This window comes from Pimephales promelas, chromosome 24 (assembly GCF_988280905.1).
Source record: "Pimephales promelas chromosome 24, fPimPro1.hap1.1, whole genome shotgun sequence".
Lineage (NCBI taxonomy): Eukaryota > Metazoa > Chordata > Actinopteri > Cypriniformes > Leuciscidae > Pimephales > Pimephales promelas.
In genome coordinates, this window is record NC_142792.1 from 5,453,033 (window position 1) to 5,479,872 (window position 26,840).

Consider the following 26,840-nt stretch of genomic DNA (forward strand, 5'->3'; position numbering starts at 1 on the left):
ATGGCTTGGCTTGAGTCATCAAAAGGCGACATGTTTAGTGTTGTTGTAGAGTCGCATTACTTCCTCAACGCGTCCTTGGGACTTCAGAATATGGCTGATTAACACTTTTATTAGGTTAATAATAATTACAGAAAGCTTTTGAGGTGATGAATCGTATTTGGTAAGCGAGTTTTGCTTTCTTTACCGAACTGTCAGCCACAATTATCTCTCATTTGTGTTCTCTGGTAAAACACGCCAGTCTGCATGACAGTTCACTAATGGTTAAACATGTCCTTAATGTTAATGACATTTTTTGTAACGTTTATATTGAACAATAAGAGTGTTAAAAGTTGTTGACAAACCTGCAGAATGACTGAGGAGAGATGAGCGCTCCTAACGCCAGTGAACGCAAGGCCTGCTGGAGCGCGAGAGATGAGCTCTGGAAGTGTCTAGATGTCCATCGAGACAGCGCATCTGCCTGCGAGAAACACCAGCTGGAGTTTGAAGACAAGTGTCCTGCCCAGTGGGTCTGTCCATAGTACTGATTCAATAGTTCTGAGTGCAGAAACATAACGATCTCATTGACACCTGCGTTTAATTTGAATTGCAGCAGCTGTCACGAATGTTGAGGTTTTTTGAATGAAACTAAAACATTTTATTTTTACATTGCCTTGATATGTACACATAATAGCCTATTTCATTGTTATGGCATACAACATTTAGTAATAAGTACACTAATATTTTCCTCTCAATGTAGCCACGCTTGTGAACAAGACGTGCACACTGTAGCATACCTTTTCGGAAACATTATACTTGATTATTGAAAACGTATAAATATAATACTTTTGAAGTATTTAGTCTGCCCATAAATGAAAACTCTGTCATTAATTACTCACCTTCATTCTAAACCCGTTAGACTTTTCGTTCAACTTTCGTTTCACTTTTGAATGCAGTCAGAGATATCTCAGTTGACAGCTTCGTAACTGCCACTTTCACGCTTCAAAAAGTTCATAAAGATAACTTAAACTAATCCATATATTAATTTAGCGGTTTGTCCAAGTTTTCTGAAGAGACTCGATTGTTTTATATGATGAATAGGTTTAATTTAGGCTTTTATTCACATGTAAACATTGATAAGCAAACACAAACTGACGCTCAAGCTCAACCGAACCTGCTTGGTGTACGAGAACAAAGCTCATTGGTTCTTGCTGAAGCTCAAACGTGCTGCGTAACATGAGAATGAACCTCATTGGTTCTTGAACATCAAGCGAACATGGTTGAGCTTGTTTACCACAACTGATGTGTGCATGAATATTTATATGTGAATAAAAGCCTAAATTCAATCTGTTCATCATACAAAGCAGTCGAGTCTCTTCAATAAATTTGGACTAAACCGCTTAATTCAAATGGATTAGTTTTATGACCTCTTTATGAAATTTCTGATGTGTCTAAGTGGTAGATGCATAGCTAGCTGTCTATGGAGGGACAGAAAGCTCTAATATGGTGGTCTAGTGTGCTTTAGTATGCTAGTCAACACATAAAGTAAGTGTACTTTAAAATATAACAAAAAAATATTAAAACAATGATTTAAAGTGAAACTTTTCATTTGATCTTATTACAAATACTTTTAAAACACTTAATATACTCACTTAATATGTACACTTAAGTAAACTTTTATTTCATTAATATTGTTACAGTTTTTAGAAATATCTACTTTTAGGATTTGAAGTACACTACAAGTGCACCTTCAATACAATTAAGCACACTTCTTTTTCACAAGGGCAAGTGTCTTCTGTTGAATTTCACAATGCACGTACATGAACTGATTGTTGTTATTCAATGGCAGGTGAAGTATTTCATCAAACGGAGGGACTTCTTGAAGTATAAGGAGAAAATACAAAATGAGGGCTATGAACCAACTGAAGGAGCATCAAAATTATAGCCACTGGACTCTTGACAACTAAAAGTTTTCCTAGCCTATATAAAACATTGTGGTTTTGTCTTATTTATCATCATTTATCTCAGTGCCGGCGCTATGGGGGGGCATTAGGGGGCAATGCCCCCCCAAATGTATTTTGTGCCCCCCCAAATTGAATTATGATATAATTTACAAAATAATATCAGTTTAATTTAATTCACATTTCAGTGAGAAATAGTACAAATATATGTCTACAAACGGCTCATTAGCTGAAAATACAATAAAGCCAACATAAAAACCAGTGTAACGCTGTGAGGAAACCCCCCTGCCGCCCCCCCCCCCCCCCCCCCCCCCCAATCACGCACGTTAATACTTGAATGAAATGATTTTCAGTTGGCGCGACCGCGCGAGCTTCCTGCATTCAAAACAAAGCAAACAGATGAAAACTCTCCAAAAATGGAAATTAGAAAATGGTTCAATACCACAGTTTCTCCTTACATATCGATTACCCCATACAGCAAGACAACGACAGCCCGGCGTTGGTATTTGGTGCTTCTACCGTGCAGTGTTGTAGTCGAGACCGAGACCAAAGACAGTCGAGTCCGAGTCGTAAGTGTATTTATCTAACTGGCATGTACTGTAATGTTCACTATGTGCTGTCACGTGATGAAACTAATAGTTTAGTTGGCCTATTTTTTGCGCTGCCCATTGTCCTGAAATGTCACTCACTCCCGCCGTGGAGAAACAGGTGTTTAAGCCTATATATTTTCTTGTAAATAGAAATTGTAGAATAATATCTGTGTATGTTGTGGGTGTTTTTTATTTGTTAAAGGTGTTAAAGGTTTTATTTGATAAAGGTAACTACATGATGCTTTTTTAAGGCTACGAATGTAAATGCTTATGTTAGAACATAGCAGAATAAAGATGAGTAACTTAGCTTTTTTTTTCTCACTTCCGCCATTGAGATAGTATATAAACGGCTATTCTGTCAGTGAGAGACTATGTACATGTTCGTTAGCTTTGCTATTATAAAGCTGTGGTCAGAGTCGGTCTTGCAATTTTTTATTTTTTTTTTGTATAGGCCTATTTAACCCTTGATCAAATTTCTTAAGAGTCGCTCGTCTTGCAACAATGTGTATGTTTTATGTGTTTATTGTGTGGGTTGCATTACTTCATGTTAATAGCTAACAGAAAAGGCAGTAGCAATAATAAATATAGGATATCTAATATCGGAAAAAAAAAGTCCCCATACCTACCTAGTGCCCACCCATTGAAAATAAATGCCCCCCTGCTAAAAGCGGTCTGAAGCCGGCTCTGATTTATCTCAATGAGTTTGTGCTGCATGAAGCTTAATGCCTGAAAAGCAAAATAAATAAATGAACCAAAAATACAGTGTTTTATTATGTTTCAGAGATCACAGAACATATTACAATGATTTGCTGGTGACTAGGCAAACAATGGGTGGCCGACAATAACAAAATTCCTGTATGTACAACGATTAAAGGGATAGTTCACCCAAAAATGAAAATTCTTTCATCATATACTCACCCTCAAGTTGTTCCAAACCTGTATGAATTTCTTTGTTCTGTTGAACACAAAAGATATTTTGAAGAATGTTGGTAAGCAGACAGTTGTTGGTCCCCATTGACTGCCATAGAAAAAAATACTATGGAAGTCAATGGGGACCAGAAGCTGTTTGGTTACAAAAATTCTTCAAAATATCTTCTTTTAGTTTCGACATAGGAAAGAAACTCGTACAGGTTGAGACCAGCTTGAGGGTGAGTAAATGATGACAGAATTTTCATTTTTGGTGAACTATACCTTTAATGGCCTCCTTCAAAAGAGGTTTATTGAATAACAAAGGATTTGAAATAATCTTCTGTAACCTGACCACATATAAACTATGTAACATTTTGGCAAGAGCATTTTAGATACTATGTTTGATTTCAGCAGTGACTTCAACTGCAAATAGGCCTGATGCAAAATCTCCCTCAAACCTCTCAAGTAAATAATGCAAATGTAATACAACATTTGTTAGACATCAGAAAATAAAGCATACAGACATGTTACATTCAGTGGCACACACAAGCATTGCTGATTGTGTTTTGTAGGCACGTAAACTTGTGCATTCAGCTGTAAAGATGTTAATCTACGCCTAATACTTTAAGGCAACATTGATATAGAAGTGTAAGAGTATATTTTTCCCCGTTTGTGCCGTTCATTCAGTCACAGTGAACAGTTCTGCATCCTCCGACGGAGGTGTCACGGCTACTCTCTTTCTCCATGGACGGGGGGGAAAATAAGGCCTTAATCACATTTATATGCTTTCTTCAGTGTATATCCAGTGTCCTCAGTCCCTATGTGTCAAACACTCACGCCTGTGCCGCCCACCTCCGGCTACAAGCTGCCCGTGACGTTACGCATCACCGCCCAGGTGGGGAACTCGCTCAGATGGAAGAGAGGCTCTCCCCACGTCATTATGGCCAACATGACCACAAAAACTCCAATCAGATTCACTCCGAACCCAGCCTTGACCTGTGAATCACAGGGAGAAAACAACTTTTGTCAGTATACGAGCATCCATTAGAGAAACATGCCCATTGTCCCATTTATTTAGGTAAAAACAAATAGTCAATAATACAGTTAATACTGTAAATAGCCGTTTGTTGTCCCTCCCACACTGAATTGATTTATATGTTCATAGAATTAGTAAGAGTCTTTCTACAAATTTGTTGCTATTTGTGTGCTGTGGTTCAGTGGCCAAAAGTATCGCCCGGCTTAGGAAAATTGATATCATCCTTTATTCAAATATTATTGGATATGTGTTAAAGATTTTGAGAGCAAATTGCATAGTTGTGCTTGCAGTCAACTGTTTATTTGTGATAACCGCAATGAAACACATGTAAAATAACAAGAGAGAACCAACAAAATATTAGTAACTGACTATGAAGCTGTAGTTGTTTTTTCTTATATAACATATAAATTATTAATTGATATATTTTAGTTAAAATAATTTTAAAATTTAATTTTTATCTGATGCTGATGCCTTTAAAATGGAAACGTTTTCAAAACACCACCAATTTTTTAAAATTGATTATTATCAATATGCATTTAAATAAGTAACAGAATACGTAAAATAATAGTCTTAATAAAATAATAGTTTAGATTATTTAGATAATAGATTTTAAAATAATGTTTAATTACAAATTTTAATGGAAATATTTCCCCCCTTTTAAAGCTCTTAAAACTCTCACAAGGAAACAAAAAAATGTTTAAAGCTGTCTCCTCTTTTTAATCCTTCTTATTTAGATTTGCTATGTTAATCATTAGGGGACCATCTTAAAATGTCATGTTAAGATTGCAAACCTGTTTACCATCAGCCCTGTTATTTTTCTGAAGCCTTATCCTAAAATATATTGAAATGTTAAATAACTTTTCTTCAGTTGGAACAATTCAATTTATCAACACTTAACCCAGTATTTATTGTGTAAAATGCACTCTTTGAAAGCAGCACCTGTTCCACCGAATGGCCCTCAGTTTGTGGGCACTTTATAGACGTGCTTATGAAAAACAAATGATTAGTGACCTTTGCGTTCCTGGCACAGCTGTGAGACGTAACAGAGGTGATATAACAGGATAATGTTGTTTCATACCATGTCGCTGATCTGCACGTGTCCATAACTGAACACAATGGCGTTCGGCGGGTTTCCAACAGGCAGCATGACGCCGAAGGACACGCACATGGTGGCAGGGATGAGTGTGTGTAGAGGGTTGATCTGCAGCGTCTCTGACTGTGAGGGGACAGGAGACACAGGGTCATTCGAGACAGAACACCACTGTGAAACAAAACGCTTTCATGCAGATTCATTTGTTTGTGTGAGACTGGTCTTTCGGGCGTGTTCTGACCAAGGCGGAGAGGATGGGCAGAAACACTGTGAGCGTGGCGGGGTTGCTGGCGAACTCAGTGACGGCGGACACGAGAAGACACGCTAGCAGCGTAACTGCCCAGGGAGGAAGACCACTCATTGGCTCCAGCTGCCGACCAATCCACATGGAGAGCCCAGACACCTGCCCGAGAGAAGTCACATGGTTCATTTACACACAAGTTGAGATTCTAGAAAAGATTCTGTCTGTCGTCACAAAGCACTTCTCTAAAATTATGATTTATTACAATATGCTTCATTTTTTGGTGTGATTTTAAGGGAAATGCTACTTCTTAATATTTTTACTCTTGGGAGACACTTTTATCCAAATCAACATGGAATCTTAAATATTAAACATTTTTAAAAATAAATTATATTATATATTATTGATTAAAATATATTAATATAAGACTATTTTGGCTTTTAGTTGACAATTTTAACTATGTTAGTTACACTGTTAATATTACAATGCAATTTAACGTAATGTAATAAAATAAAAATATTTTTTGGGTCATATTATACTGTAATATTACAACAAAATAACATAAATAATGTAATATTAAAGTACATTTAAAAACTTTTAAAAATGTATCTTTCATTAAGGAATACAGTAATAAAAAAGTAAACTATAAAAATGATATAAAATAAAATACTGATGATAATTATTAAATAATAATTATATAAAATAAACTTTGCATTGTCACGTTCTTTCATAATTGTACTTACATTATTTATATTTAGAATTTAAATTTGATCATATTCTCATAAACTCAACCTGAAACACATCCTTTCAGACACGCTCACCTTGCACCCGGCAGCCAGTGCATATCCTCCTCCAACCAGAATAACAATTTCCCACGGCATCAGTCTCTGGAAGTCTTTCCATGTGATCATCGGGGCCAGAGGGTCCTTTTCCTCCTCATCGTCATTATCATCATCATCATCATCATCTGCACAGATAACAGAGACAAGAGCACTTAGCAAACCCGGCCAACAGGGTGCACCGTCGAGAACAGTCACCTTTGCTCTGATGTCCTCAACCTGAATGAACTGGTTGTACAACTAGACCCTGGTGGTGTGTATTACAGCATCAGCCTGCTGAGCGAGTACTCGCGGCTACATTCAAGTGTGGAGCGCTCCTGCTGAGGGCAGCATGGGATCTGACCTTTGCTCTCGCTGGAGAATGCAGATGGCCAAGGCTTTCGAGCAGGGATGAGGAAGAGGAGGAAGCCGAGCAACACAGACACCGTGGCATCAGTCCTGTAGCCCTTCCTGCGAATTACAGGACGTTTAGTGAATCTAGAGGCTTTTAGTAAGCATCCAAGCAACAAAATGGCTCTTCTAAAAAGAAATGGAAATCAATTTCTTGGCTGTAAGGGTTAACATAAGATGTCCTCATACTTCTCAAAAAGTGATGTCCAGCCGGGGACAAATCCTGGCTCCCTGGTGAACCAAAGTACGGTCATCAGAATAAAAAAGATGCCTGTCACGACTTCGGGATAGCTGTGCATCAGGAGAAAAACTGTTTATTAGTCACAACATCAATATCAAATCTTTTTGAAATCAGAAGATCTGTAAAAGTTCTCTATCTATCTATCTATCTATCTATCTATCTATCTATCTATCTATCTATCTATCTATCTATCTATCTATCTATCTATCTATCTATCTATCTATCTATCTACTATCTATTGTACACAAAAAAATGGTGTAGGATTTACTTTGAAACCATTTTCACTCAGAAATTGCTAGTAAATTTGACAAATAATTACTACAAAATGTAAATAATTTAGAATTTTAAAGTCTGAAAATAGTATTTTCTTGTGAAACACTATAGCGAAAAAATTTTTTTTATACTGTCTACCTAATGGGGCCGAGTTTCTGGTACTCCTCATGAATGCGTTTCTCAGAGAGGATCTCTCGCCTGGTTTTGCGTTTCTTGCTGAGAGAGCAAGTCTCTCTGAAACTGAAGAGAAAACAGCTTCTGAGTTCTGCAAGTTTCACAAAAATCATTTCAAAATAATAATAAAACAAGTCTCTCTTTTATTCTTACTTGCATCCCAGGAATAAAAAGTGAAGCCAGATCCAAGTGAGTATCAGCATGATCAAAGCGATCGGCAAACTGAAGATGAACCAAGTGCCAAAGTTGATCACCTTTGCTTCTGGGTAACGACTGAAAAAGACATTTTATAACAAGGCTTAGTGTTGCAAATCGTAGGTTAGACAAAATGTTTGAGCTGCCTTAAATTTTAAGTTTAGTCAACTTTCAATGTGAAGTTGTATTAAACGACAACTTTTTTTTAAGTTGTGACAGCTAATTGCAACAAACATGTTTTATAATGTTGGTATAATTCAAATGATCATTGCATGCATTATATTATCACTACATATATCTAATGTAAGTCTTAATGAGATCAGAGTGCACATTTTTCCAAAGAAAATCCCCCTGCGTTCGGGGGTCAAATGTCTTCATTCAATGTGGAAGAAAAGGACAAGGTTCTGTTTACACAGCATTTGAAATCCTCAAGAAGATACTGAGAGCCGATCAATGCGGTGCAAGATTTTTAGCTGGCCCACTTTCGGCCAAATAGCACATTACATTGATTATTTCTGACAAAATGTCAAGTCAGCGATAACAATTCTCCAGTGAACGCAGATTATATCAGAGCTTGTGATAGTTACTGTCAATATGGCAATTTGCCTGAAAAGAGCGTCGATACAAACCCCACTGACCCGCTAAGGCTCTCTTTTACAGTAGTGGCCAAAAGTGATGTCCAGCCTAGGAAAATCAATATCTTTACCGTTAGTCGTGCTTGGAGTCAATTGTTTTATTTGTGATAATGCAATGAAACATGACAGATTCATTTTTGGTCAGGCAGTCATACAAAGAAATTGTATGAACCAATGAAATATTAAATGTATGCTTATCCCTGTGAGCTTTTCTTTTTGCATTGTTAAATAAAACCTGTAGCTGTAGATTGCCTTTTTTGCCAAATAATTTTGTCAGATACTTTAACAAAGTGTTCTGTTCCTCATATCTGAAATATTTTCCTCATATTTTGATGGTTTAATCAAGTTTATAGGGTCATTAAAAAAAATATCCTCTCCTAACATCATTACTGTATGTTTTTTACATCAGCAACATACTTCCTGGTGAAAAAAAAACAGGTTAGAATATAAAGTCACCTTTGCCCAAGAAATGTTGCACAAGGAAAGGGTTATTTTTCTCTGCTTAGCGTCTTTACAATGTGCAGGAAATGAGATTGAGCGGATTGAATTAGGTACTTAAACAAATCCCAGCAGTGCCCAACGTTTTGCGAATGTGCCTTTTTTCGAATGGATCTGGCACAGCGATAACATACTTGTTGAATTGTTCGGCAAAGATGAGGTTTGTGGACGTGCCGGTAATGGTGATGAGACCGCCGATGGTGGCGGCGTACGTGATGCTCAGAGTCAGGCACTTGCAGATCATGTGGTCTCTCTTGGTGGGGTACAGCGAATCCCTTCGGATTTTGGGTTTCTTTGGCACGGGAATGCTAATTGGAGCCTGTTTAGGAACAATTAGAATCATTTTAGAAATGTAAGAAGCAGATTCTGCCGTTATTGTGAGCTAGGCGAAGGTCTCACCTCTGGCAGATGTCCATTTGATTCATTAGAATAGCCGTAACCAGGCCTAAATGTTAGACCATTCATCTCCTACAGTACGAAAAAACACATTTCAAAAATCTATTCTTAATCAATAACTTAATTGTAGGTTAACAAAAATAATGCTAGATATATTTACCTGTATTTACTTTGAATATAAAATAATTTTTGAGTGATTTAATACTTTTTTTTGTTTTAGTTTGTGTTGTTTTTTTTTAAAAAATGTCAAATGTGATTTAGAAATAAAACATTTTAGAAAAATAGCTTAAATATTTAAATATTATAAAATAACATTAAATATATGACATAAATTATAATTACAAAAAAAATTAAATTAATACTGTATTTATTTACTTATTTAACAGGTTTTCCTCAATAAAAACCCACTAAATTAACCCTTTTATTTCCTTTCTGACAGCCATATTTTTCCAAATTTGATGATCATTTTGTAATGGGTGCTTGAGTAGCATTTTGGATAAGACACATTTAATCTTACCTCATTTAGCATACAGACTTCATGTTTTTCACTGCAATCAAAAAGAAAATACAAAGAATAAGCTTAAGTTTAATACAGGTGAAGTTTAAAACAGTTTAGAGATATTGTCTTACTTGTTTTTGCATTCCAGCATTTGAAGGTGATTATTGCTTGATTTTTTTTCGTTTTCCTCTTTGTCTGTGGAAGAACAGAAGAATTACATTTAGAAAATATGACTAAGGTTATAAAAAAAAAACACCATGCACGTATTCTCAGATGGCCTCTTTGTCTCACCGGTCTCCTCATCCTGTGTATCTCCGGTCGCCGAGTCATCGATGTTGTCAGCGATCCCTGTGCAGATCAGTTGCTGTAGAACAGCTTCAGCGATCGGCATCACCATGGCCGTGGTGGACGTGTTGCTCAGCCACATGGAGAGAAAAACCGTGCAGCACATGAACCCCAACACCAACCTACAACACAAAGAGCATAAGTAGGTCACAGAGTCAGTTTCCAACAGTAAGTGCGTGTTAAAGGCGCTCAAATACATACATGCCAGGTTTGGCCCCTGCGATCATGACCATCCGGAGGGCGATGCGTTTATGAAGGTTCCACTTCTCGATGGATGCGGCCAGACATATGACCCCCATAAGCAACAGGGTGGTGTCCTTAAAATATTCAGAGGCCACCTGCAAACACACACACACAGAGAGAGATTTAAAGAGGACCTATTATGCTTTTTTTACATGTTTAACTTTCTTTAGTGTGTAATGTTGCAGTTTAAGCATAAAAAGGGTCTGGAAAGTTCCAAAGCACAAAGTCCCTCCTATGGAAGTTATTCTCTATATCAGTGCGCACCATTTCTGAACTCCCTGAAACGCATCCATTGTGGTCTTGAGTTTTCCTCCGGAAATTAACACGTCACAATATTCCTCATTTAAATAATTCCCGCTCAAGGCATACGCAGAATAAAGGTGAGAGGCCTGGTTGAGTTAGTTAGTAGTGTGTTGAAACTCACTGTTATGGTAAGGGGAAGGACATTTCCAAAAACACACTCAAAGTAGTTGACCAATCACAGCACACTGGTCCAGCCAACCAATTAGATCACATCTCGCTTTTTGTAAGGCTTAACCTACATATGATGCCTCATTGTTGAAACTAACTAGCTGGTCACGACTGTTTCTCAAAACCGGTCACTCCTGTTTATATATATATATATATATATATATAGAATGTACTGAATGTTAGCTTGCTTACTGTGCCAATGTCATACTATATGTCCATATGTCATATACTGACAAGGAACCATGATTCCAACCACAGTTCGTGACCTGCAGCTTCAATCACACAAGTTCCAAGAAGAGAGTTACTGCAAAAATGCCATGTGAAAAATAAGGTGTTTTTTGAAGATTATTGTAGTAGACCCCCAAAACAAAATCAAGAATTTTAAAAGGGCATAAGCAAAACTCTTTAATAATGTTTCTTACAAGAATTAATACATTTCCAGTATGACAGAAGATTCTGTGTCAATGTCAAAGCTTTTACTGCCATCCCTTCTGACTTATTTTTGACCTAAAAGCCTTTACTAGCAAATCTGAATTTTCAGTATCATTACGCCAGTCTTTAGTGTCACATAATCCATCAGAAATGATTCTAATATGCTGATTTGCTGCCCAATAAACATATCTTGAAAGTATTAAAAATATGAATTATGTGTAAACTTTTGAAGGCTAGTAGTCCAACATCTGTCAACCCGAATCTCTGCAGTCAGTAGACGAGAGCAAAAAAGATTGCGTAAAAAAGGGGAATATTAACAAACATGATTACAAGTATTTAAGATAACAGGTTGCTTTGTCAAGTTTGCCAATGGGATTTAGTCACATGATGCAGCATTTTGTTTTACATAATCTCTTGGCAGTTTATTGTGGACACAATAACAGGAACACAAATGAATGATCAGCAACTCTGAGAGCCTTGTGCTTGATGAAACAAAAACACTATGACATTTTTCACACATAAAACATCACCTATTCGAAGCCTTGTACCCTGCACTCTTGGAAGATAAGATTCTATATAGAACCTTCAAGAGTTCTGTCAGGCGCTTCATTTATAGGGCTATTTAAAGTGTTCCATCATGGGATCCTTTCATGTATTTCATTTTAATTACTTACTTTTGTTTTAATTTTTAATTTGAATTTTGATTACATTTTATACTTTATCTCCAAGAAAATGTATATAACCCATTAAACATGAAAGTATTATCCAATTATTTAAGACATTTCATTTGTGGCATAACGAGTTGAGTCAAGAACCCTAGAGATCTATAAAGAAATGTGAGAATGTGACAAAGATATAAGAGATGTGATGGATATAACCAAGTCAGGCATTTCCCCAAGAAAATGGGTAGTATATTACATCAACTAGCTCTGCAAGAAATGCAAAGTCCTGCAATTTAAGTATGTTAAATATTTAACCTACAGTATTCCAGTTAGAGCATGTTGCACAAAACATATGAGAGAGGGCCCAGTAAAAACATCCTACCTCACTGGATTTTAGGACCCCAAACAGCGGGTACAGGAAGGCTGGAACCAGTGCAGCGGCTCCCAGCGGCACAGCTTCAGATACCCAATATACCGCCGTCACAATCAGGACATAAGCACATGATGATTCCTGCAAAAGAGACCAAGCAGGGAACACATCATCATTAAGAATATGTAATGTGATCTAAACACTCATTTGCTTCTGGATGGAATCATGTCAATGTATTTGGTCTTGACGGACTAGATCTGCAGAGCAAGTATATGGATATGCTACTGCTAATAGATACACCGACACGCTGCTGTCAGTATGTAAGATATGCTGCTGTTGCATAAATATACATAAATCCCATAGCAGATCTAGGCAGGTGGGGTTTCTGAGGAGGACTAGCTTACAGCAAACACTGAACCTATTTAATAAAACAAATATGAACTATAGCAAGATCATATTAATGCAGTTGATGCGTGATTTTAAATAAAGATAAAGAGCTGATTACATGCACATAAACAGGAGAGAGGATTTGCATGTACCAGCTGCCCCTAAAATAAATGAATAAACCAAATTATGACTTCAATTACAAGCAAAACAACAGGAAAGCATGTGTGTAAGTATGCAAATCAGACCAAAAATCCAAATATTTGGACCTGGGTGCAAAGCATTTCACGTGGCTCCACCAAATAACAAATAATTAGTCAAATACAGAGTCTGTGTAAAGTCTGCATGCAGAGCTTAAGCTGACAGAGCACTTGTCAGGTGACTCATATTTCATAATTAATCAGTTTCATAACAGCCAAGCAAAGTTAATACACGCTCACACATTCCAGGCACAATAAGTACATCACGCTAATGATGAGGACTTAGAAAGGCACTGATATGCGACCATTTTGTGGTGATCAACCGATGATCATGTCTAGTGGCTTTCTTTTTTTAGCAAGAAATCTTTTAAGTTTATTTTATTTGCTAGATCAGCAATATCAGCAGTTTTCCGTGCATCTGATTTGCCTATTTAGTGTTGTTTCATTATATTTCATCTGGAACACTTCAGGTTCCATTTTTAACAATGAACATACTTCAAAATCACATCATTGCCACATGGCACAAGCTGATTGGCTCTGTTGATCCTGCAGCCAATGAGATTGCTTACTCAACAATTAAATAGTCTGGTTCAGTGTTTGCTGTAGTCCTGCGGCGCACTACAAGAGCTCCTCTGAAACCCTCCACCTCCCCCAGCTCCACCTGCCTAGATCTGGGATCTTTATTATGTTTCCATTTCATCCATCATCTAACATTAATCTATGGTTCACATTTTTGTAAGTATTAATTTAGCACGGGCACAATGGTTCATGGCTTGTCCCTTATGGGACTCGGAGCAGCAAACTTCTGGTTTCCATTAGCCACTAAACATCTCACCATCACATTTTTGACCCTTCTACTGTCCCTCAGCATTTCTGCCAAAGCCGATTATCACTCAGCGTGTGCCTTTGTTCACAAACTCCCAACTTTCTGCTTTCTGATCAGCTCCCAACATTGCAGTAGGACTTCCAGTTATGTGGCACACTAGCAGATTAAACGCACATTGGCACATTGTTTTTGTTCTGCTCTAATCTCATCATTGCTCAAGAAATCAGTCCATTCCGATTCAATTGATTTCTGTTAAAAGGTCTAATGGGGCACTGATGTGTCAGGGATTTACAGATAATAAAAAACCTGACAATTTCCTCTAATTAGCATGAATAGTGTATTCGCAGGATTACACACAAAGTCCATCTTTTCAACTTTTGTTGTTTTGTGGCAGAACACATTAAATTCATTACACAATTGCTTTGCGTGAATAATTGCTTTCAGTCAGCGGGTGAGATGGGATTAGTGAACTAATCAAGCCGTTATTTCTGACTCTTGATGAAAAGTGCTATCAGACAGAGATAAGCACACAAAATCTGTGCGAGTGATCTAATCTTAAAATGTTTTGTAAAAAAAAACTGTCAATGCAACAGATAATGATATTTCCTGATCTATGCGCTGTTTCCCTGTTTGTCTATTGACTTTGTGTCTGATTAGAATCGGCTACTTCAACATCAAGATTTTAGGTTACATCTAATTACATCTAGCCTATGTATAGCCTACAAAGTGTATTTCTAAGATCCTGTCACCGTTATAACCATTTTTTGCCTTAGCTACTAATTTATTTTAAATGGCCATGAATTGTGATAAATGATTTCAAGCATAGGCCGTTAAATTTTAATTAATTTGACATCACAAACCGAACCACACACACACACACACACACACAATCTTTATATATATATATATATATATATATATATATATATATATATATATATATGGTAACACATAAATGTAACATGTAAAAAATGCCTGAAATCTAAAAGTTGTAAAATTATAAATCTGAAAGTGGTTTATTCTCATAATCTCTAAAATCATTTTGCAAAAGAACGACAATACAAATGCAGGACATATGAAATGCTCTATAGTAATACTAACAAATAGTAAGCTAATATTGTATGACTCAATATGGCATGAGAGATTAGCAAAAATGCACTCTCTGCAGGCTTTGATGATTTTGGACTGAATCAAAGATTCCACATGCTACATAAACAAACAACATCTGTAAAAACGGCCGATGTTTCAAACAAACAATTACCAAAAGAAAAGCACAAGACTTGAACCATCTCGGCACTGAACGGGATTGCGCACCTGGAAAACTACCAACCAGGTGAGAGGTCGCCGCGCCACCTCGAGAAACCCTAGGGACCGCACATGAGACAATAATCAGTGATCATGCTTAATGCATTATTTGATTTAGACTGTCTGTCTGCCGATAAAACAGAATTATTTTTTGGTCTGACTAAATTTTTCCAAGCGTCTGCAATTATATGAAAAGGGTTCCGCGGAATAAAAGTAATCTAAATCAATGAAATATCGTGTAAATGTTTTAATGCTTCAACAAAATGCATGTTTAATGTATTGTTTTAGACCGGAGTAAAGTATAAGTTAGTGCAAATACCCAACGCGCATTAGTGCGTAAAAGCGCACGGACACCGCGCACTGCGCACGAGCTCATGTGATTGTAGAACTGGATGAAGATATACTTACACTGCACGGATGGATGAGAGGCAGAGGCAGCAGGGATAACGGAATCATGACCACGAGAATGAGTTTCCGAGCCGTCCATATTTTTTTGATTAAGTCCATTCTGGCGCCTTCCAGCCTCATGGGAGAACGCTTTGCTCAATTCAGCTCGTAGAAGTTCAGGGATCTTCAAGAAACAAGTCACAAGTCACTTTACTCCTCTTTCAATTTTCACATAAATTATAATTGTGAAGTAGCTGTTGTCCGCGCAAATTGCTGTTCCCCTTTTTCTTGCGTTTTACGCGCTCCGTGCCTTCTTGGAAAAGTTGGTCTAGTTGCATAGATTGTGCGCTTTGGTTCCTGTTTGAATATGCCTGGTCATGTTGTCCTTCTAATCCATCTATGAGTGATGTGCAGACCCTCTTATTCAGCTTTCAGGGTGTATTGATGAAATGCGCCCGACAGCTTGTGTGTCTCCACCTGTAAATGCGTCTATCTGCGAATCCCATTTGCTTCCTTATTTTTAACACATAAAATTGCGTACAAGTATCACGAACTGTCCTCTGAATAAACGCATTGTCTGTGCGCGTTATAAAAAAACCTTTCCAATGATAAATACGAAATGTAAGACTGCACGGTAAAGATAAATTTAATTTAATCTAACCCTATCTCCTCCCAGTTTGAAGCTGGACCAATCAGAGTTAAATGAGTGGAGTTTATGAATGGTTTGGGCAGTGTTGCCAGATCTCGCGAGACAAATAAGCAACCAGGCCGGCGAAAACAAGCCCCAAAAAATAAAGAAACAAAAATAAACTGTGTGCACGTGCATGGGGATGGATGGTTTAAACTGGGTACCGTACAGATTGTCAATTTACATCCACGTGGACAGATTGGTAAACTTAAACTGTGCGCATTTTGCTGTGCACACGGTAGCCTACAAGCTTGGCTTTCCATCAGTGGTAGTACTGAGCACAAATGAAATCTTACTGAAAGCTCATTATTGAGATATCAACCTAAAATTTGGAACACAACTTCTTCAGACGTTTGACTTAACGTACATTTTCTTGCAGTTTTAGAGTAAAATATATTTTATAATATATATATTTTATATAAAATATAAATAATTATATTTTTACATTGTTCATTTTTATAAACTCAAACTTATAACTTTTTTTCTGTTTCACTTTCATAATTTCATAATAACGTTACTTCACTTCAAAAATAATCTGGCAAATGGTCTTCTTTAAAACAAGACCAAATAGTTCTAGCCTATATATATTCCAAAGCATTTTTGAATTACAACCATTTAAGTTTGATGATTATGATGAAGGGGGAGTGACAGTTAAAGGGTCAAACTATAATATAATATATAAAAAATAATCAATATATAAAAACTCACCTACAGTTCAGTCACTATCAGTCGCGACTCGCCGTTATTTTCATTTAAATGTCACTCACTAACGTTTTTCTAACCAGAAAAAAAAATGAAAAAAAAAACTGCCTCTGATTGGCTACTCGTGCCATCTGGGTCCAAGCTCCTACATTTAAATAACATATAGAAAATATCTGCTTGGCATCAAGCCCAAATAAGCAACTACACTTTAGAAACAAGCCAAAAAAAAAAAAAAAAAAAAAAAAACCGCGACCCGCCAAAGTCGCTTACAATAAGCGGACTTGGCAACGCCGGCTGTGGGGTCGTGGGGTTGCGAAGCTCTGGGCCAAATTGAACAGTTTACATGCAACACCGTCAGTTTCTTAGAATAAACCCAACAGGGATCAGAGAACATGGAGTTAAGACTGTCAGAAAATAAAGGCCACTGGACAAACAGCAGAAGCACAAAAGCTCGTGACAGCAGCCAGTGTTCACTGATTCAACATAGCATGTATTTCATGATTAGTAGCGCACAGTTCATGTATGCAGGATAATGCATAGACCGGATGCGCACTGCTAGTCTACTTATTATTAATTCCGACCGTTTTCCACATTTTAGCATAATATAGGCTACAACAAATTTTCGTGATGTGCATCATGAGAGGCTATTTAAAGTAGTTGGACACTTAATGGCTGCCTTCCTTATTATAAGATTCCTTATAATCTATTAAAAAAAATAATTAAAAAGAAAATAAATACATTTTGTAAAGGCACAATTTAGGAAAATGCCTTTCGATCAAAATATTTTTAAAATGTGAAACAAATTCAGTAAGTCTAGTGTGTCCAATTTTGACTTGAATAAAATAATAGTATTTACAATTAATTCATATTATTTAGCGTATTAACATTTAATTGCTATTCATATATCAATAATTATAATTTTATTATAAAATGTATTTACATTAATTTCATTATATAATTATAGAATTTCAAACAATTGTACAATTTTTATTACCTTTATTGTTCGGAATTATCTTGTTCTATACTGTACATAATAATTATACAATTGCCTACCAGTGTTTCTGCCCATTTTTGTATGAAAAAGCACCAAAACAGAATCTTCCATCAGTCCAATACATTTTAAAATGACCATTATTATGTACATCACATGCCACCTAGTGGAAAACTGTGAAGTGTTGTTGCAAGAGAATATCTGCAATGTAATACGGCCAACAACAAATAAAAATCTGCTGCTTTTCTATTGCGTAATGCGGTCTAAGTCTTTGTAATTTCTTTCTGAACACAAACTTAATCTGAGAAAATGCCGTGCTAAACCAAAGCTTTGTTTGATAAAAACGAATGAGCCGGGCAGGAGGGCAGAGCTGTTTGTGTGCTTTTGTTTGTTTGATGAACTTTTATTCTCTAATGTTATTCAGGGTTCTCAAGTGTGATCACGCTACAGGTTCTGCGTTTCTCTACATTTAAATCAACGGTCTGCTCTCCATACAGTCAATGGGGAGGAAACGCAGAACAGAGAGTTGCATAACCTAATCAATGTTGCCTAAGTTACCTGTAAACCTCTTTAGGGTTTTAGCAGGGGATGAATGTCAGAAACGCTTAAATCTTCAAACACTGTGAACAAGCAGTTAGGAGAAGCGCTGCTCCTGCATGAGGCTGTGAAAAGACCATGTTTTTCAAGACACAATGCTGAAGATTAAGTGCTGTCCTCCTCTTGGGCAGAGTTATAAGGGCTTGATGGGGTGAGAGGAGCCATTAAGATCAGGGTTATATTATATTGATGTGGGTGAGGATCTTTAGCATTACAGAGACTTAAAAGACCACCAGAGGTTTTTGATTAATCAAGGGGCTCGTTGAACAATCTGTTATTCATGCTGAAGAAGTGTAACGTTGAGAGCAAAAACTCACAAAGAGAAGAGGATATTAAGACATGAGTTGAGAGTCTGATTGTTTCTCTCTCTGGGAAAACACTCACAGTACAGAAGGGTCACAGCTAGAGAAAGAGGAGTCTGTCACCAACATCAGTGTCAGCTCTGAAGGGGATATTAGTACAGCTGTGAGTGAGTGACATGCTGCACTAACAGTGTTTATACAATAAAATGACAACAGCAAGAATGAATGAATGGGGTAAGACAAAGTAGACTCGTTTTGACAGACTCAATATTTCACATGAAATGACTTACACTGCTGCATACAGACAGAGAGAGCATTGTCATCATGTGTGAGGTGGATTCAGAGGTCGAAGGCTTTGCTACTGTATATTTGGTTAGACCTATATACTATTTGGTTAGAAACTGAGAGATTAAGGCATATATGAAAATTATGAAGTCCAAAAATGCCATCATTATCAGATCAGATATGGGAGGTAGTGGGGGGTATATATATATATATATATATGAGTTGACAACATAAGGTTTTACATTGCTTTAACACTTCAAAATAAATTAAGGAATTAAATATATATATATATATATATATATATATATTATACAAGATTAAGCTTATTTTTAAGTCAGTTTCATGTAATTTAAGTTGAAATGTCTTAAACATCCAAGTTGATTATACTTTTAAGCAAAATATTTCTATTTCAAATAAAAACAGAACTTTAAATTCATCAAGAATCATGGAAAAAAAAACATGATCCAAAAACCAAAAACCAAAAAAAAAGATCGAAACGTTTCTTGAGCAGCAAATCCGAATGTTAGAATGATTTCTGAAAGATCATGTGACACTGAAGACTATGATGGCGAAAATTCAGCTTTGATCACAAAAATAAATTACATTTTAAAATATATTACAATAGAAAACAGTTCATTTGAATTGTAAAAATATTTCACAATATTGTTGTTTTTACTGTATTTTTGATCAAATAAATGCAGCCTAGGTGATCAAGAGGCTTAAAAAACATTTGAAACTCAATCCTAAGTGTGTGTATATATATATATATATATATATATATATATATATATATATATATATGTATAAAAAATTATATAAGTATATATATATATGAAGAGTTCAGATGCAAAAGCCTCTAAATGCCATTTTAAATTTTCTTCTTTAATGATGATTTTTATCAAACTTGTATATTTAAGTTCAGTAATTTCACTCAAATAACAATTAATAGGTATATCATTGCCATTTAAGTGAAATTACTGAAAAAAAATCAATCATTAAAGAAGAAAATTTCAAATGGCATTTAGAGGCTTTTGCATCTGAACTCTTCATATATAGGCTATATATATATATATATATATTAAAAGCACCATCGCAGCTCCTTCAAAACATGCCATGTATTAAATTAATTTCCATTGCTTTATACTAGAATTGCAAAAATGTAGAAAAACATTTCAAATTTTAGTTTGGAGGATTCAATTCAATTCAGTGCATTGAACTAAAACAATAGTAAATATGCCTCCACTTTAATAAAGCCATTGTCTTGTAATCACGTGAGAGAAAGAGAGAGAGAGCGATGCATTCGGTATGTACATGAGGATGTGTGAGCACATAAGCGACTGCAGCTCTGCCGTGTGTTGCATTACGCAAGCGGATCATATTCAGCAGCCGAGCTGCAGTGACAAGCGGCTTACGGAGGAGAAACACACAGCTGCGCTGCGTGGAGTCAGCGTAACTCCCTCCCACCCTCCCTCTCTCGGTCTCTGATCCTCTGGAGGAGCGAGCAGCCTCTGCTGTTGGAAGCGCAGGAGAGCCTCTGGAGTCACCAAGGACCGGCGGATATGACCGACTGACATTCACACTCTCTTTCTCATTTTTAACCCCAGACTTCAATGGCTTTGAAAGAGAGCCTCCTCACCTGGGGTTTCCTGCTGTGGTCTCTGACGTGGAGCTTGGCTCGGACTTTTACGCCACATGAAGGGTCTTCGGTCAGTCCCGTTTTTCATCAAACCACTCCACCTGCCACTGAGACGGAGATGAACAGCACTGAGGCTCTCACCAACAATTACACAGGTGCGTACAACCACAATGTGCTTTCATAGGGATCATATGCAAAAATGAGCAAATGCACTGAGCAGTTTTGTGCAAAAAAAAGTTGCAAGTGTGAGTATTTTCGTTTTGCATAACTTTTTCATTAAGAGCATACTCACCGTGCAGCATTACAGTACACATCTGGATAAAAACACACAAATATATAACACGTACAATACACTTCCTCCTGAAATTCATGTGTATGGTTTTAAAAAGCAAAATCTTCTTAAGGGTTTACTCACAAACAGAGCTTTCATAATGGCTCCAGGATCAACTGAGCAAATCACATCAGCCTGAGCTGTATATACCTCGGATTTTTAATATGATTGGAGAACATATAAAGTATGTTGGCAAGCTCTCCAGGCATGCACACTTTGCAAATAGTTTATTGATGTCTTCTGACCTAAAGTCAATATGTGTGACGGATTTGTGGGGCTATGAGCTGGAGAGAAAAAGGACATTATCAAGCTGTAATGTGTAATATATAAGTTTGATTGCAGAGGGTGAGTCTTTCATTTATCTGTGGGGGGAAAGACACCAACAACCATCCAGGGGTGGTCAGTTACCTTGAGGTTTATTCCACAGGTGAAACAAAGGACGCTTTTTTGCCACGTGGCAATGGCGAGCTGTGGGATAGTCCTTGGCACTTTGTCAGTTCCGTTACAGGGTTGCCAGCTTTGAAAGTGAAATGGAGGGGGTTTATCACCACCGTGGCCATGACAGAATTTGCCCTGCTTTCAGCTTTCAGTGCACTGCGAACCTGAAGGAGTCTTGAGTAGATCTCTCTCTAGGAGAAAAACATGCACGGGTCATATTTCATCCTATAGAAATGATATTCTGCATGCAGAAAAAAGAGATATAGTTTGTATAAAGACAAAGGCTATTTTAAGGACATTGTGATTTTTGCATTGTGGCATTATTTCTAAGACAATTTAGCACATTTACCCCCCCCCCCCAAAACATTCTTATTGACATAATGCAAAAGAAAAAAAAATCTTATTCTAAGTGAAAAATTATGTGAAGAATTGTGAAGAATTACAGTAGTATTTTATGTATTGAATTAAATAATTCATTAGTATTACAATAATGAGAATCTCAATTGTCATATGACAATAAATGCCACAGTGTGAACCTACCTGGTCCTTAAAAAAAGTATTTTCATGACAACTAACACAATGCAAAAATAACCTTATTCTCACTTGAAAAGATAATTGGGAGAAAACAAATAATTGCAATGATAATAATGAAATGAAAAATAGCAAAAGGAAACCAGTAAAGTTGTTCCATTCACTCCGTCACAGAGGCTTCCACGTCACTTTTTTAAAGGGATTATACTTAATGTGTTAAAGAGAGAAAGCCCGTTCACACAGAAATAGCATGCCGTGAGGGCGGCAGAGTTAGAACTACACGTTAAAAAAGCACAGCGGGAAAAGTTGTTCCACACTGTTCTTGAAGTTACATGATCAACTGATGAATGTCTGTGTATTACGGCAGTGCGGTTTCAGGAGCGTGTGGTCAGGCTGCCACTTCCCTCGGCTGCAGGGACTTGTGGGTCATCAATTTTTAATGCACGGCCCAATGCTTTATTTAATCATGTTCTATTCTAAGAGAACCTCTCTGAGAGTGAGACGGGGAGGGAGGGGAGAAAAAAAGTGACAGTTGAGTTATTTATTTATTTTGCCATGGAGTCGGATTGCTTAATGCTAGCAATGGGCTCTGGCGTGAGCAGCATTGCCATGCCAGCTAAGCCGGGCTTAATGAGACCAGCACAGGACTCTCTGGAGTCGAACTGGTGTGAACAATAAACACCATCAAGTGTACCCTGCCAGCTTAATCACACTGACTCCAACACAGTCAATATGAGCTCAATTTTACTGTATATTGACAATGGAGATGGACAGTGCACTGATGAAGACTCAGTAGGAGAAGACAGAAGACGCTGATTCTTCTGTGGGAATGCTGAGAGACTGGAGGAGAGGTGGATTATGGGATAGAGTGAGGGCATGGGGACTGATAGAAAGAGAGAAGAAAAAATGCTTTCATCTTAACACTTGAGGATAATTAAGTACTGTTAACAATAAAAGTAAAAGTCCCTGGGAAAATACACTCACAGACAGACTTAAAGCAGTCAATTTGATGGAAAACATGAGCACTGATATTGTGATAATTGATATTTATTATTTATTATTTTTATTTATTGAATAAAAAAAAATCCTATTTTATATAAACACACTTCCTATATTTATTCTGTAATTATAATAAAGCCTCTTGTTTTCTAACTTTTTATTAACAGAAATTGACAATATGTTAAAGTAATTAACAATGATTCAGTTTATGAACTGTATGTACTTAAAAAAAAACAAGATTTTGATTTTTGAGCATTAGTTTTAGAATTTATAGATTTATAGTAATTTATATTTTTATTAGCATTTTAATTTAGATTAGATTTGCATTTGAATATATTGATAAAACTTTTTATTTTTTTTATTTAAATACATTAATGTCACCCATCTATTCTATATTCTGAAAAATGATAGCAACATGCATTCTATTCTATTCTGTGATTGATTTAGTCCTATCACAAAAAAGTCACAGCAACAAGTTCTATTCTTTTCAAAAGAGACAGCAACAAGCTGCATTTTATTCTATTCTATTTTATGTAGTCCAAACATGAAACATTATAGCAACAAAGTTGCTTTCGATTCCGTTTGATTTAGTCCAATCATGAAAAAGTGAAAGCAACAAGTTGCATTCTATTTTATTCTATTCAGTGCTTGATTTTTTTCCAAACGTGAAAAAGTGATATTCGACTCTGTGCTTGATTTAGTCCAATCATGCAAAAGAGAAACCAATAAGTTGCATTTTTATTCTATTCTATTTATTTCAATCATGATAGAACCAGATGCATTCTATTCTATTCTATTCTATTCTATTTTATTCTGTGTTGGATTTAAGTTCATATTGAAGTCTAAACACATTGAAAAGTGAGTTCTAAGCATCTGTTTGCTTGTTTTTTGTTTTGTTTTTTTGCAGACCTGAGCTGCGTGTCGCTGCTGCCCCCTCGGCGAGGTTCTTTCTATGTAGAGAAGGGCACAGGGATGTCTGTGGGGACGGTGTTGGCGTTCTGGTGCCTCGAGGGGTACCAGCTGGTGGGCAGCGAGAAAATCACGTGTGTCCTGCGTAGCAACACCGCTCAGTGGAGCAACTACCCGCCAGACTGCGAGGGTCTGTGTTCACTGCCATCATTTCTGTTTTAAAGAGATAAAGAGTTAAGAAATGCACTCTTGCTAATTCAATCCCAGATTTTCAATGTGGACTATTGTGTAAATGTGGTAGCCATTCCCAAACCAGAGGACCGCGGGCTGAGAGTGGCCGTGCTGGCATCGATAGTGAGCAGCATCGTCATCTTTGCCATGTCCGTGTCCTTCATTATCTGCTGCCTGCAGGAGCGCATGAGCAAAGAGAGGGCAGGACGGGCAGATGGACGGGGCAGGTATGACCGTTCATACACACAGGGGAAAAAGAGACAACGCAACCTAAAATAGAATGCTAATGATTTTTCTGATTTTTTTCTAGGATGAGAAACAAGCGCAAATCACCCTGGAGGAGTGAGTGCTGGCTGGAAAGAGATGAAGGAGACTGGGAAGCTTTTCCTCCACCTAAAATTTACAATCTTTCCCAGCACCTTGACCCCAATCTGACCCCTGAGACCCCGGTCTATATGGGGGGACTGGCTGGTTATGATAACCGCGGCTATCAGAGGTGAGAAACAGTGAATTGTTAAATTAACTTGATTGTGTTTATGTGTTTCTATGTGAGATTAGTAGAATAAATCACCCAAAAATGAATATTCTGCCATCATTTAGGAAGAAAAAAGTTACATGGGTTTGGAACAACAATTAATGATGACAGAATTTTCATTTTTGGGTGGTGTAAAATGCTGTAAAAGTCTTTAATGTTTTTAAAAGAAGTCTCTTACGCTCAACCAAGCTGCATTTATTTGCATTTGCATTTTTTAAAATAGATTTTCAATAGTTTAGTTACAATAGATTTTAGTAAACATACTATAATAGAATAGTTTTCTTTTGTAATACATTTTAAAATGTAATTTATTCCTGTGATCAAATCAGAATTTTTAGCATCATTACTCCAGTCTTCAGTGTCACATGATCCATCAGAAATCATTCTAACATTCTGATTTTCTGCTCAAGAAACAATTATTATCAATGTTAAAACAGTTTCATATTTTTGTTGAAACCGTGATGCGTTTTCTTCAAACGTTCAAACGTTCAAACGTTTTTTGGAATATTATAAATGTCACATTTGATCAATTGAATGTGTTCTTGCTGAATAAAAGTTGCATTGTATTCTACTCTGAGTTTGATTTAGTCCTAATAATGAAAAAGTGGCAGCAACAAGTTCAATTCTATTCTATTCTATTCTATTCTATTCTATTCTATTCTATTCTATTCTATTCTATTCTATTCTATTCTATTCTATTCTATTCTATTCTATTCTATGTAATCCAATCATGAAAAGGGGTAGCAACAAGTTGTATTCTATTCTATTTGATTTAATCCAATTACAAAAAAGGGACAGCAAAAAAAAAAATTCTGACCCCAAACTGTGTTTGTTTTGCAGAAGTCAGGAAAACCTCATGAAAGCTCCTCTTCCTGGGCTTTACCGGACAGAAAGTCAGATGTATCCTCATGTGGTCCTGCAGAGGGTGCCCACACCCACTGTCCCGACTGCACCCAGCGCGCCCATCTACCTCCGCCTCTCCACCCCTCCGCCCACAGAAAGCCCCAGCGAACAGCCCGTTCTGCCGCCGTACCCCGGTGCCACTCCACAGCGCCTGTGGCCATAGCAGCACATTTCTGAGTATTCACAACTTTTACAACTGTCACCATGGCCACGGATTACGGCCTCTACATGCTAACGTCTCCTGTAGGGTGACTGGGGTTCAGAAGAAGCAAGAGAAATGATGGACTCAAGCAAGAGCCACCTAGATCTCTACACAGCACTAGATCTCTAGACATTGTGTGGGTCTCTGCATAGTAGTTACATTTAGTATGTTGCATACTGTATGTAAGAACATTTCTGAACAACTATATAGTTTCTTGGACAGGAAAGATCCGTACTGGTACTGTGATCCAGTCCAGGTTTTATTTTCAGCTAGTTCTTTTTTTTGTGTGTGTCAAAGGTTCAGACTATTTGCACTCACTAACTAAAATGTAAATATCCAGCCATGTCAGGTCACATTATTATGTTTATGTTTATTATGGAGGTGTATACGAGTTGCATTGATGTCCTGATTACGGACAGACGTTGGGATCTCATAAACCTATTACTTAAAACTTGATTTTGTTTAAACCTAAAAAACTAATAATATTAAAAAGATTAAAATTATTATCTATGTCTTGTCTTTTTTCATTGCCTACAATGTCTCACCACAGAGTCATAAAAATATATATTTTTATAGAGTGTTTTATGTTACATGTTTTACTATGGTAATAACTACACATTTTGCATTGTTAAAATGGAGTATTGATAATAGAATTTTTAAACATGTCAAGATTTTAATACATGAAGGTTTATTACATACTTTAAATAATAAAAAGCAATCTTTTCAGTGCAACAGTATCCATGGAAAAGCCAAATCTTTCAGTCACTGTTGAATTTACTGTAATTCATCATCTTTTTCTTCAGTGTTGCGTCCTATAACCTAGCAATAGGACATGCCAATGCTGAAAAAGATGAGTTAAATAATTTGACAGTCAGCTTATTGGAAAGCTTCAGCACAAGTAGGCCAGTTTGACTGGACCCAGAAAGTTAGATCCTAAGAATAAAAATAAATGTGAATTATCCGTGAAACAAACAAAAAATAATCAAATCGGT

General features: G+C 36.7%; 3 protein-coding genes and 1 long non-coding RNA gene across 5 annotated transcripts; 2 read left to right on the forward strand and 2 right to left on the reverse strand.

Annotated features, from left to right (window-relative positions):
• coa6 (cytochrome c oxidase assembly factor 6) lies at positions 1 to 4,182 on the forward strand. 2 transcript variants are annotated; one of them, XR_016150139.1, is made up of 4 exons: positions 1 to 160; positions 348 to 506; positions 1,826 to 1,993; positions 3,215 to 4,182. XR_016150139.1 is itself a non-coding variant. In XM_039667874.2 (3 exons), exons 2-3 carry the CDS (start codon positions 363 to 365, stop codon positions 1,919 to 1,921), a joined length of 240 nt encoding a protein of 79 aa, XP_039523808.1. In that variant the 5' UTR covers positions 1 to 160; positions 348 to 362; the 3' UTR covers positions 1,922 to 2,036. The 2 variants fall into 2 exon arrangements, 1 of the variants encoding a protein (XP_039523808.1); XM_039667874.2 differs by lacking the exon at positions 3,215 to 4,182 and having other exon boundaries at positions 1,826 to 2,036.
• LOC148965149 (uncharacterized) lies at positions 346 to 1,302 on the reverse strand. The gene is made up of 2 exons (XR_016150140.1): positions 876 to 1,302; positions 346 to 534 (listed from the first exon to the last, which is right to left on the reverse strand). It is a non-coding gene; the product is annotated as an uncharacterized LOC148965149 (long non-coding RNA).
• On the reverse strand, positions 3,271 to 20,860 carry slc13a4 (solute carrier family 13 member 4). The gene is made up of 17 exons (XM_039667709.2): positions 20,770 to 20,860; positions 15,590 to 15,752; positions 12,479 to 12,607; positions 10,490 to 10,626; positions 10,235 to 10,410; positions 10,075 to 10,138; positions 9,962 to 9,992; positions 9,448 to 9,516; positions 9,183 to 9,367; positions 7,874 to 7,993; positions 7,685 to 7,786; positions 7,222 to 7,323; positions 6,986 to 7,092; positions 6,625 to 6,770; positions 5,804 to 5,965; positions 5,551 to 5,688; positions 3,271 to 4,432 (listed from the first exon to the last, which is right to left on the reverse strand). The coding sequence occupies exons 2-17, from the start codon at positions 15,707 to 15,709 to the stop codon at positions 4,295 to 4,297; spliced, it is 1,926 nt and encodes a 641-aa protein (XP_039523643.2). The 5' UTR covers positions 15,710 to 15,752; positions 20,770 to 20,860; the 3' UTR covers positions 3,271 to 4,294.
• On the forward strand, positions 20,467 to 26,352 carry LOC120476640 (uncharacterized). Its single transcript, XM_039667803.2, has 5 exons — positions 20,467 to 20,924; positions 23,976 to 24,167; positions 24,279 to 24,435; positions 24,519 to 24,704; positions 25,584 to 26,352. Exons 1-5 carry the CDS (start codon positions 20,744 to 20,746, stop codon positions 25,807 to 25,809), a joined length of 942 nt encoding a protein of 313 aa, XP_039523737.1. The 5' UTR covers positions 20,467 to 20,743; the 3' UTR covers positions 25,810 to 26,352.
• Positions 26,353 to 26,840: the final 488 nt, after the last annotated feature.

Excerpts from the sequence above, each read along its gene's own strand:
- coa6 (XM_039667874.2), top strand. The coding sequence starts at position 363 with ATGAGCGCTCCTAACGCCAGTGAACGCAAGGCCTGCTGGAGCGCGAGA. Across the intron at positions 507-1,825 it reads ACAAGTGTCCTGCCCAGTGG|GTGAAGTATTTCATCAAACG; the intron begins GTCTGTCCATAG and ends ATTCAATGGCAG.
- slc13a4 (XM_039667709.2), bottom strand. The coding sequence starts at position 15,709 with ATGAGGCTGGAAGGCGCCAGAATGGACTTAATCAAAAAAATATGGACG. Across the intron at positions 9,517-9,961 it reads AAGTCTGTATGCTAAATGAG|GAGATGAATGGTCTAACATT; the intron begins GTAAGATTAAAT and ends TTCGTACTGTAG. Across the intron at positions 6,771-6,985 it reads ATTCTCCAGCGAGAGCAAAG|ATGATGATGATGATGATGAT; the intron begins GTCAGATCCCAT and ends TTATCTGTGCAG.
- LOC120476640 (XM_039667803.2), top strand. The coding sequence starts at position 20,744 with ATGGCTTTGAAAGAGAGCCTCCTCACCTGGGGTTTCCTGCTGTGGTCT. Across the intron at positions 24,168-24,278 it reads CTACCCGCCAGACTGCGAGG|CCATTCCCAAACCAGAGGAC; the intron begins GTCTGTGTTCAC and ends TAAATGTGGTAG. Across the intron at positions 24,705-25,583 it reads GATAACCGCGGCTATCAGAG|AAGTCAGGAAAACCTCATGA; the intron begins GTGAGAAACAGT and ends TTTGTTTTGCAG.